The sequence below is a fragment of the Zootoca vivipara genome, chromosome 13, assembly GCF_963506605.1.
Source record: "Zootoca vivipara chromosome 13, rZooViv1.1, whole genome shotgun sequence".
In the NCBI taxonomy this organism is placed as follows: domain Eukaryota; kingdom Metazoa; phylum Chordata; class Lepidosauria; order Squamata; family Lacertidae; genus Zootoca; species Zootoca vivipara.
Genome location: NC_083288.1, coordinates 26,092,849 through 26,111,854, shown reverse-complemented (window position 1 = coordinate 26,111,854; position 19,006 = coordinate 26,092,849). Strand labels below are relative to the sequence as shown.

Sequence of the window (19,006 nt, the reverse complement as noted above, 5' to 3'; positions counted from 1 at the left end):
CCTGCTTATCAAACCAAGGCTTGTTTTAGTCTAACTCTAGTTTGTTAAAACTACAATCCCCTGAATTTGTAGATAACCACGTTCAGATGTAATGCTAAATAATGGACAAAGCTGAGGTTTTTGTTCTCCCCACTCCTTGTCTGGTGTAGTTGTAAGGAGATAAGCTCATGCCAGTCTTTGTTAAAATATTCCTAAATATTGAAGTAACTCTTAAGTCTTGAATTAACCATGAACATGGAGATTGCCCGTCTTTTTGGCCTGTGAGGTGGTTTTCCTTTCTAAGGAGCATGTACTGTGATGTCATACGCACATACAGGCAGAGTAGTTGGAAGTGGGGAGGCAGAAAAAAGGTCCTCCTTTCCTTCCAGTCTGCAGGTTTAATCTGAAATCTTAGGCACAGTACTGCACCCAGAGTTCAGAAACTGCTCGCACTAATGAAATTCCGTGTCACAAAATGTGCCTGGAACAATGGGAGTTTCGAGCACTGGATGTGGGATCTGGTTTTGTCTCTTCTCTCCAATTCAGCTAGAGCCCATAGAGGCTTCCAAGAGAGAGATTGGAATGGTGCATTGTGATCATATTCTGCGCTTGTAGAATCTAATGTTCTATTTGGTGAAAGTTATGTAAACCAGTTTCAAACAATTGAGTGGGGGTTTGCTTCATTTACAATATTGTTCTTTTTAAAAAATAACATTGACAGGACTAGGGGAGAGAAGATAGGGAGGATCAAAGGTTAGTAGGGTGGTGATGTGAGGGTCATAGTTTATGCCTGGCAGCTGTGTTGAACCATATAGCCCACCTTAGAATTGTGGGGCTGGAATATGAGAAAGAAGCCCGAGGAATCCTGCCCAGAGGAAAGGCCTTCAGTCCATCTGATCAGCTGTGTAATTAAGCAAAGATCTAGTGCACCCCTGAAAGAGAGTTTACAGGGCAGTAGATCTAGCTGACTTCGGCCATCAGAAGTCTCAAGTTCTCAGTGTCACTAGCCAGACTGACTTTTAGGGAGGGGCTTCATGCTGACCTCAAACAGGGCAGTTTGTTGGACCCCAGGTATGAATTTTTGCTAGGCTTAGCTCGGCGTTGCTCATTTTCTGTGTGTGCACTTCACACAGGGCTGATTCAAAGTTGCATATATACATTACTTGACAACTGGTTACAGGCGGCGACCACTTCACACTGTGGTTCTATTCCCACCCCTTGTGCTCGTCAGCAGAGCACATACAAGGGTTCCTCTTTCTGCCTTCTTCCGGGTCTAAAAGGACCCATGTGTTGGCCATCACACATCGGTTGGATGTTCTGGAAATGATCACTGCCTGTATTTCAAAAAAGCATTGTGTTTGAAGTAAAGTGAAAGTTCTTGTCTGTAGGCCATGGAGGAATTAAGGCCACTTGTGGTTGCTAGCATTGGAAGCAGTATGCCTCTGAGTAACAGTTGATGGGGATCATGAGCAAAAGAGTCCTTTAGTACTCGTGCCCTGCCTGCTTGTGGGCTTTCCAGAGGCATCTGGTTGGCCATTTTGAGAACAGTATCCTGCACTAGATGGGTCTTTGGTTTGATCCAGCTGATCTCTTCTTAACTAATCCTACATATGTAGTGGTGCATTCACACATGCACATTACCACTTTAGGTTGTCCTGATGACTCTGCACACGAACCAGCCTGTAGTTCTGATTCAATTTGGTGATGGTGAGGGGTGTCACACCTGTAACACCAGGTAACTGAAGACGGATGAAAATTAAATTTTAACTTGTGGAGAAAATTGTTTCATGTAAAAAGCTCATATATGCAGCGGTCAGAAAGTCAGCCCACTCCTTATAAGCAGAAATTAATATTTGCAAGTAACAGCTGGGGTGTGTTTCTCTTCTCTTTTTCCTATCTACCCCTCCCTCCCTCTCACCAACCATGGCAAAGAGGGCTCGAATTTTTCACATCTGCTGGGGGGGGGAGACAATGGACCCCAAAGGTGGCGTCCATTTCAGCCCGCAGTGCGTTGATGGAGCACGTATAAGTTTTGACTTCTTGTTTTGACTTCTTCTGGGCCCAACAGGACCCCGCATCAGCGATTGCGTGTCAGTTGGATGCTCCTAAAATGGTCTCCACCTGTATGCAGGAGCAGAAAGGGGTTAGATGGCCAGTCAATCTAAGAGATAACTTGCAAGGGAGGAAAGGAGTACCTGTGCAAACCAGCCTTTTTCTGGCTTCACTAGATATTGCCTACTCATTTTGGCCCCAAAGTTGTGACCATGAGTGTCAGAGGGACTCCCTACAGGGAGCCTCCCCCAGTCATCCTGACCAGCACTTCGCCCAGCCATAGCGTCAGCAGCGGGTTAGAAGGGAGAGAGGAGGGCTGGAGCGGTATGGAGGGAGGGCTCCGAGATGTTGCTGAGCCCTTGCACTGACTCAGATGGCCAGTAGAGGAAGGAAGGCTTAGCGACGCAGCAGAGTCACAGCAACGTCCCAGCCAACAAAGGGGAGATGGGACACAGCCCCTTCCGGTGCCCGATTAGAGGTGCGCACCCAGACGTAGGGTGAAGGGGAGGCGTTTTGGGGTCCCCAAGCTCTTATGTTGGACCAGAAACCGGAAGGCGGTATTGCCGGATTCTGGGAGCGACTAGGCAGTCATGTTTTCTGATGTATCTGCACTGTAAATAGTATGCACAATAAAACTCTTAAAGACAGACCAGACTGGAGCGTCTTTACTCGGGAGTAGCCGCAACAATCCCCTGACAATGAGGGTAGATGCTTCCTAGTGTGTGTATGTGTTTGTGTGTTAAAGTAACTTTGGATACCAAAATTGATGCCAGATACTAGATTTGGTTCTTGTATGGCGCATCACTTGGATGAGCTAAATAGCAACAAATACTCACTGTCAGTAAAGTTTGAATCCTGGTGGCTATCACATTGCCATAGCTGCCAAGTATCCCGTATCCGCCGGGAAAACCCCTTTTTTCTTACCGTTTCCCGGCGGTCTCCCGTTTGGTGAAAAATCCTGGTATTGTCCCTTAAATTGGCTTCTGCCCGGCGGCCATTTTTCTGGTGCCGCTTTGCCCTTCTATGGGCACCAGAAAATGGCGGCGCCGGAAGTCGCTTCCGCGCATGACCGGAAGTTGCGTGACGCGACTTCCGGTGGCGCTTTGCCCTTCTATGGGCATCAAAAATGGCGGCGCCGGAAGTCGCTTTTACGTGTTTCCAGTCATGCGCGGAAGCGACTTCCGGCGCTGCCGCTGCCATTTTCTGATGCCCATAGAAGGGCAAAGCGCCACCGTAAGTTGCGTCACGCAACTTACGGTCATGCGCGCACTGCCGATCCCGGATCTTTACGACCCGGACTTGGCAGCTATGCACATTGCTCCAAAAAAGAAAGCTTTTGTCAGCTTTCTGTTAGAGGGTGTTGAGATGTGACAAGTGTTTGCTCTAAATAATTCATAAATATGCCCTTCTTTTGTTGTTGCTGTTGTTTGTTTTCCTGGTGCTTTAGCCCAAAGGAGATTGTTCCCTCAAAACCTGTGAAGAAGGAGAAAGACCAGAGACCACGACACTTGCTCACGGACCTCCCACTTCCTCCAGAGCTTCCTGGTGGAGACCCTTCCCCTCCAGAGTCTCCAGAACCAAAGGCAGCCACACCACCTCAGCAACCATGTAGAAAGAGACCAAAGTAAGTGCGGGAAGCTTCTGGTCATTTTGGTAAGGTTTGGAATTAATGGGAGGAACCATAAGAAACCAGATGAAGATAGACACTTAGCTACTCACCCAAGTTGTGTAAAGCAGTTCCTTCTAGGAAAGTAGAGCTTGCCAGATCGTTGCTCAAGCCATCTCATGCCATGTTTTAGTAGTGATAAGAACAGTTGCCATTTATGTCTTGCATTCTCATTCATTCTGAATCACCTTATAGGAACCCTGTGTGACAATGGCCAAAGGCTACATAGTGTGTTGAAGGCAGAGGCAAGATTTGAACTGGGAACTACTGGTTCCCAACTCAGTTACCGTGCCATGTTAGCTGTCATGTGCAGACTGATAAACCTGTTTTTTAATTGATATACGTGATTCCTATTTAATGATTAAAAATAGAATAAACATTGCATATTATGTTGAGATTCACAGTTCTAAAATAACAATAGAAACAGTGTGCCTCCTTGGAGGCACGGTAGAATTAAAAGATCTCATGAAGCAGAGTAAAGCTTAGAAGATGCTAACCTTGTGTAGATCACAGGGGAGAGCATTATGCAAGCAAAATGTCACTACTGAAAAAGCATTGCTGTTAGCAAGGAAGGCATCTGACACAGGGCTCCACCAGAAGATGTTAAGACACAGGGAAGGTCATTGAGAAAGATGCATTTTCTATATAAATACCTAAAATATAAACTATCATGGCCTAACCAATGTGGAACCTTAAAATTCAATGTTGACACCTTACACTTCAGCTCAGAAATAGATTGGTAGCCAGTAAATATTTATTTAACTCTGGTATAACTGAGTCTGGCTGACTAGCACCAGTAAATAACACTATGATTATGTTGCAAATCTATATAAAAAATATTTTTAAAGGGAGAGGAAATGGTAGAAGAAAGGGGTTCATAAAAGGAATCCATCTCTTTGCACATAAAGAGTAAGTCTTTAGGAATCTTTTTTTAGGTGGCAAGAGAGGGAAAAGATTACTACATGGAAGGTAGCAAATGGCAAATCAGAGGGCCACTGATTTTTGGTGTGGTGCAGGAATCAGCTGCTGGTATCCTAACTAAAGGGAAGAAGCAAAATTCCCAGAGCAAGTTTATTTTCTTTGTGTTTATTAAATGAAATAAATAAAATAATGAAAACAATGGACACAAATTTACAGAAGCAAAACAAATAGCAAGCAGCTTACTGAGGATTCACTTTGTAAGAGTGCCAATGCAGAAATAGTCCAGCAACATCTGTAGAGCCACAGATTCCCCATCTCTGTGTCAAAGGAACTGTGGTAGCAAGACTGAGAAAGATCTCTCTCTGAGACTTTGGAAACCCAGTGCTTGTTGGAATACTACTGGATCAATAGCTAAACTCTGTATAAAACAGCTTAAATTATTCTCATATATGTTTAAACACCTAGTCCTGTAATGTCTCAATGGAAAATTGCCCTGAAACCATGTTTGAGGTACTTCGAACTCCTCAGAGGAAGTGTGGAGCATAAATGTACAGTAATAAATAATATATCGGATTAGAAATTTCAGGCAGTGTTACAACTTGCACGCATGCATGCTGTAAAGAATCTGTAGTGTCAGGTGTTGATATGGGCACCATGAGGGCAGATAATCGGACAGGAAGATCCACCAAAGCTTATTACTCAGAAATGTTTTGTCCAAGTCGGTAATTGGGATTTTTACGGTGCTTGTGTTTCTCCTACCCAACTCCCATCTCTCTGTCTCTCAGAATCTGTTGTCCTCGTTACGGTGAAAGGAGGCAGACGGAAAGTGACTGGGGAAAGCGCTGCGTGGACAAATTTGATATCATTGGTATTATCGGCGAGGGGACCTATGGGCAAGTGTACAAAGCCAAGGACAAGGACACAGGTGCACACTATTTTCTTTTCTCATTCATTCATTCATACATACATACTTTTCAAATTTATACATTTTACTAATTTTATACATTTCACTAATTTTACAGTCATTTTGACATTTCAAAGCTTGTCTTCCCCCTCTTTCTGTGGTTCCTTAAATTTGGTTTTAATGTCTTCTACATAACTAAATTAATTTTATTTGCTCATTTATTCATCCTCTTTAAATATATACCCTTGTAAAACTGCAGGTTATTAAAATAATCCTGCTAGTGTTTTTATCTCTTTATGAGTTATCTGTAAATATTCAAAAAACCATTTCCATTCTTTTATTTTTAAAAAATGTTACCTTGATTTCTTATTCTTCCGGTAAGTTTCGCCATTTCTGCATATTCCGTACGTTTCCACTCTTCCTTTGCTGGGACTTCTGCTTCTTTCCGTTTTGGGGCAAGTAACATTCTTGCCACTGTAGTAGCATACATAAATTAAGTTCCTATACATTTTAGGTCATTCTGTCCCTATAATTCCCAAAAGGTCATTTTAAACATCCTTTTCATTTTCATAGAAAAGTGCACACTATTTTCAGTCCGTTTTTCTCATACTGAATTCACTGGATTCAGTAGCTGTCGCAGAGCGTGCCGGTCAGCCTTCTTCCCTTGGGGGTTCCCCAGTTGATTCCTTCCCACCATTCCTCTGCATCCAACCGGTCCATGGCAGTACCCTATAAAAAACACACCATGCTGTCTAGCTGCTGTCACATTTGTTGACATCAGCTGTTTTCGTGTAGGCAGAGGCAGTATGCTTACGGATACCAGTTACTAGAAACTGCAGGAGGGGGAGAGGACTGTTGTGCTCATGTCCTGCTTGTGGGCTTACCATAGACAAATGATGCTGGACTAGATGGGCCACCAGCCCTGATACAGCAGAGCTCTTCTTACAGGGATGTGGCCGGTGGCTGTGTAATAGGCTGCTGCTTGGAGGGCTCTTTTTATTCATCATTTCTTCAGAATGTAATGCCAGTATGCTTTCTCACGTTTTCTCAAAACAAACCCTGTGCAGTACGCCACGGTTGATACCACAAGAAGAGGCCCAGGGATGTATCCAGGCAGAGAAGCTGAATTTCCTCCTTTGCTCCCCAACACTAGCCATGGCGCCACAGTCCAAAGCAATAGTCTTGCAATGATTTGTAAGAACGAAATGGGCAAGATGACTGGCAGTAGACAATAATTGTCTTCTTGGTGTCAAATTGTATAAGCGTGCAAATAACAAAATGTATCTCTTACCACTGCTACTGCTAATTATTAAATTTGTATACTTGCCCTTCATCCGTGGATCTCAGGGTGGTTTTTTCACAAGGTGAAAACACAAAATACATAATATAAACAAGAACAAAACAAATCAATAACCCTTACTTCCCCCCCTATCCCAAGTCGTGTTGGCCTTATCTACCAACCAGTGTTGAACTTGTCAAAGGTCCAGCTGAGCTGATTTGTGTAACTTGGAAGGAAGGGCTGCGTTTAAGAGGACCAGCCTTTTCGCGGCTCATTTTTATTGCAAGTGGTTGCCTGCCTTCTTACCGACTGTCATTTGTGTTTTGACAGGCGAGTTGGTGGCTTTGAAGAAAGTGCGGCTGGACAATGAAAAGGAGGGCTTCCCCATCACAGCCATCCGTGAAATCAAAATTCTCCGGCAGTTAATTCACCGCAGTGTTGTCAACATGAAGGAAATCGTCACAGACAAACAAGATGCACTGGATTTCAAGAAGGACAAAGGTATCGAAGGACATTGTGCTGAGAAGTAAGATGAACATACTTAGCGTATAAAAATGCTCCCTCCAGGTAAAGGATTCTGCGTAGCCTTGCTTCAGTTTTCGCCAGGAGTGCTAGCATGGCAAAGGCTTGTTTTGTCACAAACATTCATGTTTGCTTTCCCATTTTGAGGGTCTTTCGTGAGATACTTAGAAGAGTTTCAGGCTCTCCGAGTCCATCCCTTCTACTTGGGTGTCATAACCTTGGTGAGCAGGGAAGGAAATGTTTCTCTCCTTAGAGATCAGTTCATTGCAGTGACCTATATGATTCCAAGGTGAGTGATGGGCTGGCACATGCCAATTTTAACACACACACACACCCCAAGAAAATCATGACAATCTTCATAAATATTAAGTAAGGCAGAAAAAGGAGGGTTTCAGCTGTAAATACAGAGTCAGAGCAGAAGCTGCTCTCGCCTTTTCCTGCTCACACCATAATCCATCTTGGAAATTTCACAGACAAGTGTTTGGGCTAAAGCGCCAAATTGTGTACTTTGACACCGTCAGTATTAACAGGCATTTTCTCCTCCCCCTCCCCTTCTCCCAGGTGCCTTTTATCTTGTATTTGAATATATGGACCATGACCTCATGGGATTGCTAGAATCTGGATTGGTGCATTTCTCAGAGGATCACATCAAGTCTTTCATGAAGCAGTTGATGGAGGGGCTCGACTACTGTCACAAAAAAAACTTTCTACATCGAGACATAAAATGCTCCAACATCTTATTAAACAACAGGTAACTGCCCTTCTGGCCAGACCAGTTCAATAAAGGAAATGTGACTCCCAATCCCTGTGCTTTTTAAAGCCAAAGTGGAAAGGTTTTTGAAAGTTGCAGCTCATATAAAATGCAACAGCCAGGTTGCTTTGTGGAATATACGTGGTGGGTGATACTACACCAGCCCTCCACCAAAAGCACTTTCAACAAACAGTTGAAAGTGCTAGTTGTTACCTATAAAGTCCTAAACATTTTGCAGACAGGATATCTGAAAGACTCCTCTGATACGAATCTGCTTCAGGGGATTAAGCTCTTCTTCAAAGATAGGCTTCACTTAAAATAAGTGGTGGGATATACAACAGGGCTTTGGAGGCCCTGTTGTATATCCCACCACCAAACGAAACAGAGCCTTTTCTGTAGTGGCACCCCAACTTTGAAATGCCCTCCCTGAGGAGGCCTTTAAAACTTATTTTAGTTCTATGTAGCATTTTGACTAATTTAAATTTGATTAATTCCACTGTTTAATCCCCCCCCCCAATTTGTTCTTAAATCTTTTTGTTATTCTGCAGTTTTAAATTGGGTGTTGCATTTGGGGTGCCTCATACATTACTTTATAAAAATGAATAAATAGAATTGCAGTGGAACCTCCGTTTATGAACACCTCGGTTTACGAATTTTCGGTTTACGAACGCCGCGGACCCATCTGGAACGGATTAATTCACTTTCCATTACTTTCAATGGGAAAGTTCGCTTCAGTTTATGAATGCTTCAGTTTATGAACAGACTTCCGGAACCAATTGTGTTCATAAACCGAGGTACCACTGTATAAGTCATTAGGAATTGGGCTGTAGCACTCGGGAGATTCTGCCTATATCTTGTTAAAAGTTAAGCCTCTGGTTTAGCTGTTTTTTAGCCTCTGGGATGAAAGATCCATGCAGCTCTTCGATACTCGTATTGGTGAAATGAAAGATCATTGTATTTGTCTTTTGGGGGCAGGGAAGATATATATATTGTTGGTTGTTGTTTTTTTAAAAGAACTTTTTATTTTCATTTTTTTGAAGAAAAGGCTTTGTAATAAAATTGGTCTGTTTCTTGGTTAAAAAAAAAGTTCTGAACTTGTGCGTACAGATAAAGCAGCTGCTTCTCTACCGCGTTCATGCGCAAGTTCCTTCATCGGTCCTTCTCCTATGTCTGATGTACTATGGTTCTCACCCACCACTGTCACTTGAGGAAATGGTAGGGGAAGCAGGCATGAGGCACAGTTTGGCCGCCTCCAAGCATTTCCAAGATATAGGCAGGGTTTCAGTTTGAAGCAGAGATGTGGTTGTGAATGCAAGACCACAAAATGATCTTATGTTCCTGCTTTTAGTTCTTAGAAATACATTTCCAGGCTTCTAGCCTGAAAGAAGCTATGCCAACCTGCAGGGAATCCAGGTGGTACGTTTCGTTGGGGTGAGGGGGACCAGCTAGCAATCATACATATCTCTTAAGGCTAGAACTGTTCCACAGAAAGAAGAAATGGGAATCTACCAAATAGTTCAAATTAGCAGTATTCGTAAGTTCTGCCCTTTAAATTTTAAATACGGGAAGAAGCCATTGTTAAACTTTGTTTAAAAAAAGAGCATTGCAGACGTCTCTTGTAAATGTGTGAGCTTTTTAAGTGCGAATGACTGAAGCTTCTGTTAATTTTAGTAATTCCTGTTCATTTTCTGTTTCCTATTCGTGCTTTTGTGTAAGCCATTGTTAATAAACGTCTACTTCCGCCTTCTTGTTGCAGTGGGCAGATCAAGCTGGCCGACTTTGGGCTTGCCCGGCTCTACAGTTCAGAAGAAAGGTAAGGTGTCTGCTGAGAAAATGATAGGTGTGGATTTAGCTACACCAGGATGGAATCTACACACACATATAAAAAAACGCTGTGAATTTTTTTTAAAAAAAAAGTTTTGAAAAATATATTGAATTTGCCATAGCTCACCATTGCCATCCAGTGTCACATTTGTATATTGCACTTTAGAACACACTTAAAATATTTCAGTTGCAGCTGTATAGCTGAGTGCCAGGACAGTCTTCTGCATAAATGTTAATCTTGCATGTCTGCCATCTGTCTCAGTGAGACTTATACAAGAGACAGTCCTGCTTGGGTGAACATCTCAGTAATGCCTTGGGTGAACATCCCACCTCAGTCTTGAACTCATTGGAAGCCCTCAAGCAAATGCTTCTGAGCCTCTGGTCCCTGTTGATGAAGTGAAGACTGGTGCTTTTATTTTAAACCAAAGAGGTAGCTCAAACCTATCTTTCTCTGACCTTGGAAGCTCTGTGTTGTGATCAACTAACCTTTACTCAGAGTAGACCCATTGAAATTGGTGGCTGGGAGTAGGTTAAAGGTAAAGGACCCCTGACAGTTAAGTCCAGTCGCGAACAACTTTGGGGTTGCGGTGCTCATCTCGCTTTGCTGGCCGAGGGAGCCGACATTTGTCTGCAGACAGTTTTTCCAGGTCATGTGGCCAGTATGACTAAGCCACTTCTGGCAAACCAGAGCAGTGTACAGAAACACTGTTTACCTTCCCGTCGGAGTGGTACCTATTTATCTACTTGCACTTTGACGTGCTTTCGAACTGCTAGGTTGGCAGGAGAAGGGACTGAGCAACGGGAGCTCACCCCGTCGTGGGGATCCGAACCGCCGACCTTCCGATCAGCAAGCCGTAGGGTCAGTCAGTGGTTTAGAGCACAGCGCCACCCGTGTCCCATTTCAGTGGGTTCGCTAGTTGAACGCAACCCCTTCTCCCTTGATCCCTCAGTGTGTGGAGGCTAGTGGTGGTGAAGGAACAGTGTTTTCACAGGTGATCAGAGGCACTTCTATTTCTGCTTCAGATGCTCCTGAGCTCAGTCTGTGGCAGAGTAAAGATGCCTTCCTGAGCGACACCCTAATTCATTTTGGTTCAAATTCTGTGCTGCCAAATGGCACTTGAGGGTGAAGGAAGGAAGGATCGCAAGTAGCTTGGCACAACTGAAAGTGCCGTATAAACAGCAATAAAAACAATAATTTGAATCCTTGATATTGGTCTTACATAAGCTTGACTTTCAGGATATTAAGCGCTCTCCATACACCACAAGTATTCTGGGGATAATTTATCCTACCAACAGCTTGGGGAGCGGGGTAGGTAGTTTTATCCACAGAGTGAATATCTGTGTCATTTCAAAATAGCTTGAGGCAAATTGTATTAAGTTCTGGACCAGGAGATTGGGGTGGGAATAATTTGGAAGTGATAACTGAGATGAAATGAGCATGTTTCTAATGCTGGTTGCTTTTACAGTATTTTGAAATTCTTCATTTCAGTGTCTGAGTAATGTTTTTCCAGCATTATGCACATTGGAGTGCTCCCTTTTAAAATTGCCACAATCAGAATGTTTCTCCTAGAGGAGCCAAGCCTCCAGGCTGCCCTTATGGGAATAGTTGTTACCTGCCACCACCATAAGGAAGCAAAGCTTGGAAGCTGTCCTTCTCTGGGACTAAAAATAGTATTATCCAATAACATGCACCTTTTTAAAGATTGTGTAAGTCCGCTTCCAGTCCAACAAGTGGCCTAGAATCAAGCAGATGGGCATCTGATTAACCCCTTAGGTGGGAGGCCATTGGCCTCCTGTTGCGGCATTCTTTGTGTTGCATATTTCATTGTGTAAACATCACTCAAACTTTTATGCATCAGGTTGCGTGCCCTATTAACCTATAAAGCATTTTTTCAAGCAGCGTTCGCGATCTGATGACATTTTACACGCATGACTTGTAATAGCACCTGCGACACACATCTGGACGAAATGTTAAAATCCCCCTTTCCCATTGTCTGGATTGAGCAGGTGTGGCTGTGAGAGAAACCTTCCTTGGCCTATCTAAAGCCCTTTCACACACACACACACAGACCCCACAATATGGGATGTGACTATGGAAAATGATTCCTACACAGTTCATTTTGTTTCAGCCATTTGAATCCAACCCTGCTGGGTTTGAAGCTTCAGCCTTGGCCCCAAACACGGTTTGGCTGCCCCATGCTCGCTTTTGTATGTATGTTCCGATTCGTTACAGAAATATCTCAACCTGAAGCATCTCTTTTTCCCCCCTCACTTAGCCGTCCATATACCAATAAAGTCATTACATTATGGTATCGACCACCTGAGTTGCTGCTAGGCGAGGAACGTTACACTCCGGCCATTGATGTCTGGAGCTGCGGGTAAGCCATCTTTCTAGTTTCTGATACGAGTTTACTGTTCTTGCTGAACGCTTCCCTGTGTTGTGCTTTTTCAGTGGCTTGTACGAGTGAGTGAGTGAGTGTGAACTAAAAATACTTTCTAAACATTTAGGCATACTGTGAAAACTCTGGTGGTGCCCACATTTGATGTAGATTAGAAAATCACGCTATAGGCCAGGTTCTGTCATTTGCATCATAATGGTGCACCATGACAGTGTGTGTGAGAGAGTGCCCATGGGTTGTTGTTTTTTATTATGTGATGCATCCCATTGTTTCTTTTTAAAATTTGGTAGCCTGGCCCTTTTATTACAGAAAGGGTCTTCTCAGTGTTCCATGAGCCTTGGAACTCTGAGAAATAGAAGATTCTATCTTCTATGAGTTCCAGCTTCCATCCCGATCCAACGTAGAAAATTTTGGACACCTAATTGGCGCAGAGGCCATCACAACACTGATCAGGCTTTTTGGATTTGTTTTATAGCCATCTTTTTGCATGGTAAAGGTGAATGTGTCACACATCTTCCCAATGCAAGTGGAAAATGTTGATCGTAGAGGTTGATAAAATTAGACTTTTTTTTACCGTTCATATTTGACTGGGCACTTCCCTCTCTGTTTTGGGATTCTACCACACCTCCTAAGCAACCACCGAGAGTCACCCAACTCCCCATTCAAATGCTTCATTCAGTTTCTGCTGTTCATTTCAACCTTTCTTTGTTCCTTTTCCCCTCCCAGCTGCATCCTTGGGGAACTATTTACAAAGAAGCCTATTTTTCAAGCCAATCTTGAGTTGTCCCAGCTTGAATTAATCAGGTAAATCATTCTGTGTGCCATCAACAGGAGCGTGTGCAAAGAGAGCTGGGTGTGCTGTCTTGGCGATGCCAGCAGTCATTTTGTTCCGAAATGCTAGCAGTCACCTTATGTGCAGGTAACAGGGGCCCCCCTCAGGTAGTTTTTTTTTGTACAGACAGCGGTTGTTGGCAGCTAAGTGTCAGAACGATGTAGACACAAACAGAAGCAATCCTTGCAATCAGGATCTCAGTGAGAGAGAAGAATTCTCCCTTGACTTCATTCGAGTGCCTCACCTAATTGGCACCAGATTAAAGGGAGGCAAGAATACCAGCAGCCTCCATCATAGAAATTTAGGGCTGCTCAGAGCATATAATGCCCTTAGCCTAATGTTTCACCCTTTTTTAAAAACTCTGGTCCTTACCTAAACTTGCTTCTACCTTCCAAGGCACCCTGTCTTAAGATGGAATTATTTCTAAACTCTGCTATGAGGAAGAGCCTTCCTAAAAGGACAGCAGTAATCATGGGAGTCCTTTAAAAGTTAGAAAAATGGGCACTTCTGTGCAATTAACCTGACCTTGCATGTAAACAAGCCCTGGAAACCTTTATAGAAATCTGTTTCCTTTGGATCTGCTGTGTGTCGTGTCTGTTTTGTGGCCTATTCTCCTGCAGGGGGCAGGGGATCTTCAGATAGGCTCCTTTGCCGGCGGGGAACTGTCTGTTCGAAGATCCCCTCCATTCCCTGCAGAAAATGGACCTTCACAGGAGGTCCGGTGTCACATTTTTATTCCTGTCCATCCTTGATGGGAGGCCCTGTCTCATCTACCTGCAATGTAGGGTGAGGAGTAGTGAGGGGAGTGGGAGGCTGCATGCAGGCATGTGCAGAAATAGCTTTGAAGCCATTTGACCTCACTAGATGAGAGGGAAAATCAGAAGAGGCTTAAGCCATCCACATCTTCAAGGCTGAAGAACTAAATGGCTTCTGTTTGAGCGGTTTCATTTTGATGGATGTTTCACATCACATTTTATAGTCCTTTTAACTTGTGTAAACCACGAAGAAATCCTGGACAACATGGCAATATAGAAAGGCAATACATAGTTGTGTTCATGCTCTCCCTTTTCCAAATCTCCTGCAGCCGCCTTTGCGGGAGCCCCTGTCCGGCTGTGTGGCCAGACGTCATCAAGCTACCTTACTTCAACACCATGAAACCTAAGAAGCAATACCGAAGGCGCCTACGGGAGGAGTTTTCCTTGTACGTCCTGGGTAACGGTGTTGTGTGCCTGCAAATCCTCATGTCTGTGATATCTCTAAAAAGCACTGAATTTGTGTACAACCCCGCCCCACAAGATGCACACCCCAACATTTTGTGTGTGTGTGTTAGCGATAAGGGTGGGGATTGAGAGACATGGAGAGGCACCAGAAAAATGATTTGCTGCTGAAAAACAATCCACGATAGAAATGCAACGAGGTGCTTGTGATATGTGCAGCAAGGGATCAGCCCAAAATGAGGTGGTGCTGAAATATAGAGTATAGCCAGTGTGATACCCCAATGAGAGAGTCCGTTCTGAATGTGAGATATCCAGGTTCATATCCTTGCTGAGCCATGAAGCTCGCTGTAGTAACCTTGGCCAAAACACAGTTTCTCACCCTAACCTACATTGCAGGAAGCTGCCAGGCTAGTGCTCCCCTCTAAGCTTTGGGAAGAGTAGGTGAGGTGCAAATATCCTAATCAGTACAGTGGTACCTCTGGTTACGAACTTAATTCGTTCTGGAGGTGCGTTCTTAACCCCAAACCATTCTTAACCTGAGACGTGCTTTCGCTAATGGAACCTGCCGTCACGCCGCGCAGCGCGATTTCCATTCTCATCCTGGGTCAAAGTTCTCAACCAAAGGTACTACTTCCAGGTTAGCGGAGTTTGGGTTACAAAGTGTTTGTAACCTGGGGTACCACTGTAGTTTCAAAGTGACTTACTATCTAGAAACTGTGTGCAGGTCATTATGGTCTCTCAACTCAGAATGGATTCATCATCAAATTTCAGTTTAGCTAGAAGAATACAGTGGTACCTCGGTTCTCAAACTTTTATCTGTTCCGGGAGTCCATTCGACTCCCAAAACTGTTCAAAAACCAAGGCGCGTCTTCCGATTGGCTGCAGGAGCTTCTTGCACTCAAGCAGAAGCTGCGTTGGACATTCGGCTCCCAAAAAACGTTCGCAAACCAGAACACTTCTGAGTTTGCAGCGTTTGGGAGCCAATTTGTTTGGGAGCCAAGCCATTCAAGTACCAAGGTACCACTGTGCTTGGGTTGTATTGTGCAAGCCACTAGCTCAGTCCGAGGAGTAATAATACTGGCCTGCTTTTAAAGGGTAGGGGTATGGATTCAACTAAGTCCTACTCAGAGGAAACTGGTTGAAATTAATGAACCTAAATTAATCATGTCTCCTAACGTCAGTGGATTTATTCTTAGTAGGAGTAGTGATGAATATCACCCAGGGTACTGGGGACAGGGAATTAAGAGATAATATGTGTGCAGAAGAGCAGCGCTTGTTATTGTCATAATGGGGACCGTTTGTGGGTGGTGTTGGTGGTGGTGGTTGTTGTTGTTGTTGTTGTTGTTGTTGTTGTTGTTTTCTTCATTTTCTGTCTCTTCTCCCAGCATCCCTTCTACTGCTCTTGACCTATTGGACCATATGCTCACGCTGGATCCCAGTAAACGATGCACAGCAGAGCAAGCCTTGCAAAGTGACTTCCTGAAGGATGTTGATGTCAGCAAGATGGACCCTCCAGAGTAAGCACCTCACTGTTCCTTGGGAAAGGGAGCCTGCAAGGTGGGGGCCGAAATATGTCCTAGTCTTTTAAAGGTGCACTGAGAGTGGAGTGCTTGGATTCGTAGCAAGGCAGGGCTTGCTAACCCACAGATCCACACGGAGCGATCTGCACAATTCAGACCACAGAACGCTACTGGCAGGGAGGAAGCATTCACCAACAGGTGCCCACTTAACCATCGCAGCAGAAACTGCATACTGTGGTGACATGTTGCAGTGGGAAGGTAATCTCAACCCTGGTTTGTGAGCCAGTTTAACCTTGGAGGAATTGAATGGCTTTTGTTATGTGTTTCAGCCTCAGTGTATGCTCCTTCTGCATGCAATGAGAAAGGATATCACCTGCCTACCTGCCACCCCAACCCCACCTTGTAAGGCAAGAAGATCTAGGAAATGATTTTTTTGCTTCCTGTCTTTGTCTGCCTCATTCATATTCAGAGGCAATGGGAAGACTTCAGCCTCCACACACCCAAGCATATCTGCAGCCCCAAAATTGATTCTGCAGCACAGCTCAAAGTACATCTCTTAAGTCTTCATGAAAAGGTTATCTGTAAGAGTTCCCTAAATTTGGCTTAGCTTACTTGTGTTACTGACCTGACCCAATCCTTTGCGTCCCCTGAACCCTTTGCCACACATAGAGGACTCTGGGAAGGGTTGTGTCATATTGAGATTTTGGGCAAAAGTTGTGCAAATCTATCCTTTTGTAAGGCCTGTCAGGTAGTATGAGACTGACCTACCCTTTCTCTAAGTTCTCCATTCATGCCAAATAACTCAGGATGGGCAGGGTTGGTCTAATCCCTGAGATAGTAAAAGCACACCTACCCACACCCAGTTCTCCACAATGTGCTAAAGCTTGGGAAAGAAAAGGGAATCTTTGTGCTGAGCATTTGGGACTGGTGTGGCATCAGACAGGCAGGGGCGGTCACCCAGTGTCAGAATTTGTCTTCCAGGCTTCTGCCACAACTTCATTGCTCCCTTCTCAACAAATGTCCATTTGCTGTCTCTCTGCAGCCTTCCTCACTGGCAAGACTGCCACGAATTGTGGAGCAAGAAGCGGCGGCGGCAACGGCAGAGTGGGATCGTGGTAGAGGAGCCCCCCTCGGCCAAGGTTTCCCGAAAGGAGACAGCCTCCGTAATAAGCACAGATGCTATCAAGAATCACAGCAGTCCTGTACAACCACAGCCTGCTCCGATCAAAACACAACCTTGTGTTGTAGATTCATTCGGTCAGTGTATAGCCTGGGGTAACAGCTGTAACTATGGTTAGCCAGACTGGGCTGTCTTCTTACTACCCTTGATTCCTTTTTGCTATCCAGCTGGCTGCTGGTTTCTTTTGCTCCTTTAGACAGAGGCAACTGTGCTGAGCTCTAATGTAAAATGTGATATTCTGAAGCCAGATCTCCAGCCCCCACCCCCCCCCCCCAAAAAAAGTGACAAGGGGAAAAACCATAAGTTTGGTGCAGGACCCACGTAGCAGGAAGCTGGGGCAGCAAGCAAAGATGCAGACAGAGATGCATTGGCAGAAGGACTGTCAACTAATTAATCAGGACTTCCAACTTGGAGAGTGTTTCCAGAAGGCTATCATGGTTGATGATATGGAAGTGTCCGAGAGGTCCAGGGGAATCAGTAGGATCACTCTCCACGTGTCTCTCTCCTGACTTAAGCCATTCACCAGGGCGATCCTATCAGATTCTTGGACAGAATGAGTCAGTTGGTCTAAGAGATCTGAGATGACAAACCCAACAGGTGATAGCTGGAGATAGCATGGACTAGTAGGAAAGTGAAATGGGCAACCCAGTCAGGTGGGCAGGATATTATTATTATTATTATTATTATTATTATTATTATTATTAAAAACTGGGTTGAATAGAAAAGATTCCAGAGTAGCGCTAGGTCTGTGTCTGTACAGGAGCAAGACTGAAACCACCTGTGGCATCCTGTCCACACCTGCTATCCCACCCTGTATAGTCAAACCCACGAGCAGGGAACAGAGCACTTCCTGGTCTGTCAAATGAGGGGGTACTCATCCTGGGAATGGCTCCCCACCCTGTCTCCATCCTTGGACTCTGCATGCCCTTAATAGCTCTGGTTTTGGCTGCTGTTGTTAGTCTCTTGTAGAAGGCGGAGGGAGGGAGGTGTCTGATTGCGCATGTACAGTAGATGGGTGGTTGCTTATGGACTCCCTTCTTCTATTCCATTCCTAACGCTTTGTTTTGTTTTTTGTTTTGTTTTGTTTTTGTCCTCTGGCGGCCTTCCTTGGTGTTTGCAGCAGGCCTCGGTGACATCACGCAGCAGCTGAATCAGAGCGAGCTGGCTGTCTTGCTGAACTTGTTGCAGAGCCAGACGGACCTTAGCGTCCCGCAGATGGCTCAGCTGCTCAACATCCACTCAAACCCGGAGATGCAGCAACAGCTGGAAGCCCTCAACCAGTCCATCACTGCACTCAATGAAGCCACCACGCAGCCTCAGGACTCTCAGAAAGGGTCCGAAGAGGAAGCAGCTGTTGAGGAGCCGCCCCCGCCAGCCCAGCCGTCAGAAGAGCAAGCCACCCCGGAAGTGGCGAACACTCAGGGAGACATGCAGAGCATGTTGGCGGTTTTGCTGAGCCAGCTCATCAAGACCCAGGAGCCGGCAGGAATCGTGGAGGAGAACAACGGGGAGAAGAGCAGTGAGCTGCGGGGGCCGCGGAAGACCCCCACTTTGCCTCAGGAGGAAACTACAGGTAAATAATCGCAGCACACACACACACCCCTTGCTCCTGGGACATAAGGAGGGAAAGGATGTGGGGGCTTTCCAAGCGGTAAATAAAAAGCACTTTGAATATTCTTTAACCAAGCCTGGTAGTCTTCTCTTTGAGTGTGTGTGGAATCTGGCAGCAAAATCCCCATCAGAAGTTCTTGGTTAGGCTGCTCCCTCCTGCGTTAAGGCCAAACAATAATACAATCTACTTCTCCGCGTGGCTTTAAGAGTAGGAAGCCATTTGCACATCAGAATTGCCACCTGAATTTAAGTAGCGGCAGCCACTGTAAGACCTATCACACAGGGCTGGTTCCAACATTCAGACAGACAATCTCATGTGGATTCTACCACATTAGAAAGCAATTTGGGG

At 44.8% G+C, this 19,006-nt stretch overlaps 1 protein-coding gene across 7 annotated transcripts in view; it reads left to right on the top strand.

The window, feature by feature from the left end:
- CDK12 (cyclin dependent kinase 12) overlaps positions 1 to 19,006 on the top strand; it is a 91,448-nt gene that overhangs the window by 11,738 nt on the left and 60,704 nt on the right. For 5 of the 7 annotated variants that reach the window (XM_035134482.2, XM_060281506.1, XM_060281507.1 and 2 more), the window contains exons 3-13: positions 3,479 to 3,655; positions 5,404 to 5,543; positions 7,132 to 7,302; positions 7,885 to 8,074; positions 9,831 to 9,887; positions 12,175 to 12,276; positions 13,024 to 13,101; positions 14,214 to 14,330; positions 15,732 to 15,863; positions 16,909 to 17,123; positions 18,167 to 18,619. In XM_035134482.2, coding sequence (XP_034990373.1) covers positions 3,479 to 3,655; positions 5,404 to 5,543; positions 7,132 to 7,302; positions 7,885 to 8,074; positions 9,831 to 9,887; positions 12,175 to 12,276; positions 13,024 to 13,101; positions 14,214 to 14,330; positions 15,732 to 15,863; positions 16,909 to 17,123; positions 18,167 to 18,619 — 1,832 coding nt within the window. The remainder of the gene's footprint in view (positions 1 to 3,478; positions 3,656 to 5,403; positions 5,544 to 7,131; positions 7,303 to 7,884; positions 8,075 to 9,830; positions 9,888 to 12,174; positions 12,277 to 13,023; positions 13,102 to 14,213; positions 14,331 to 15,731; positions 15,864 to 16,908; positions 17,124 to 18,166; positions 18,620 to 19,006) is intronic. The other 2 variants (XM_035134481.2, XM_035134479.2) reach the window with 1 other exon arrangement.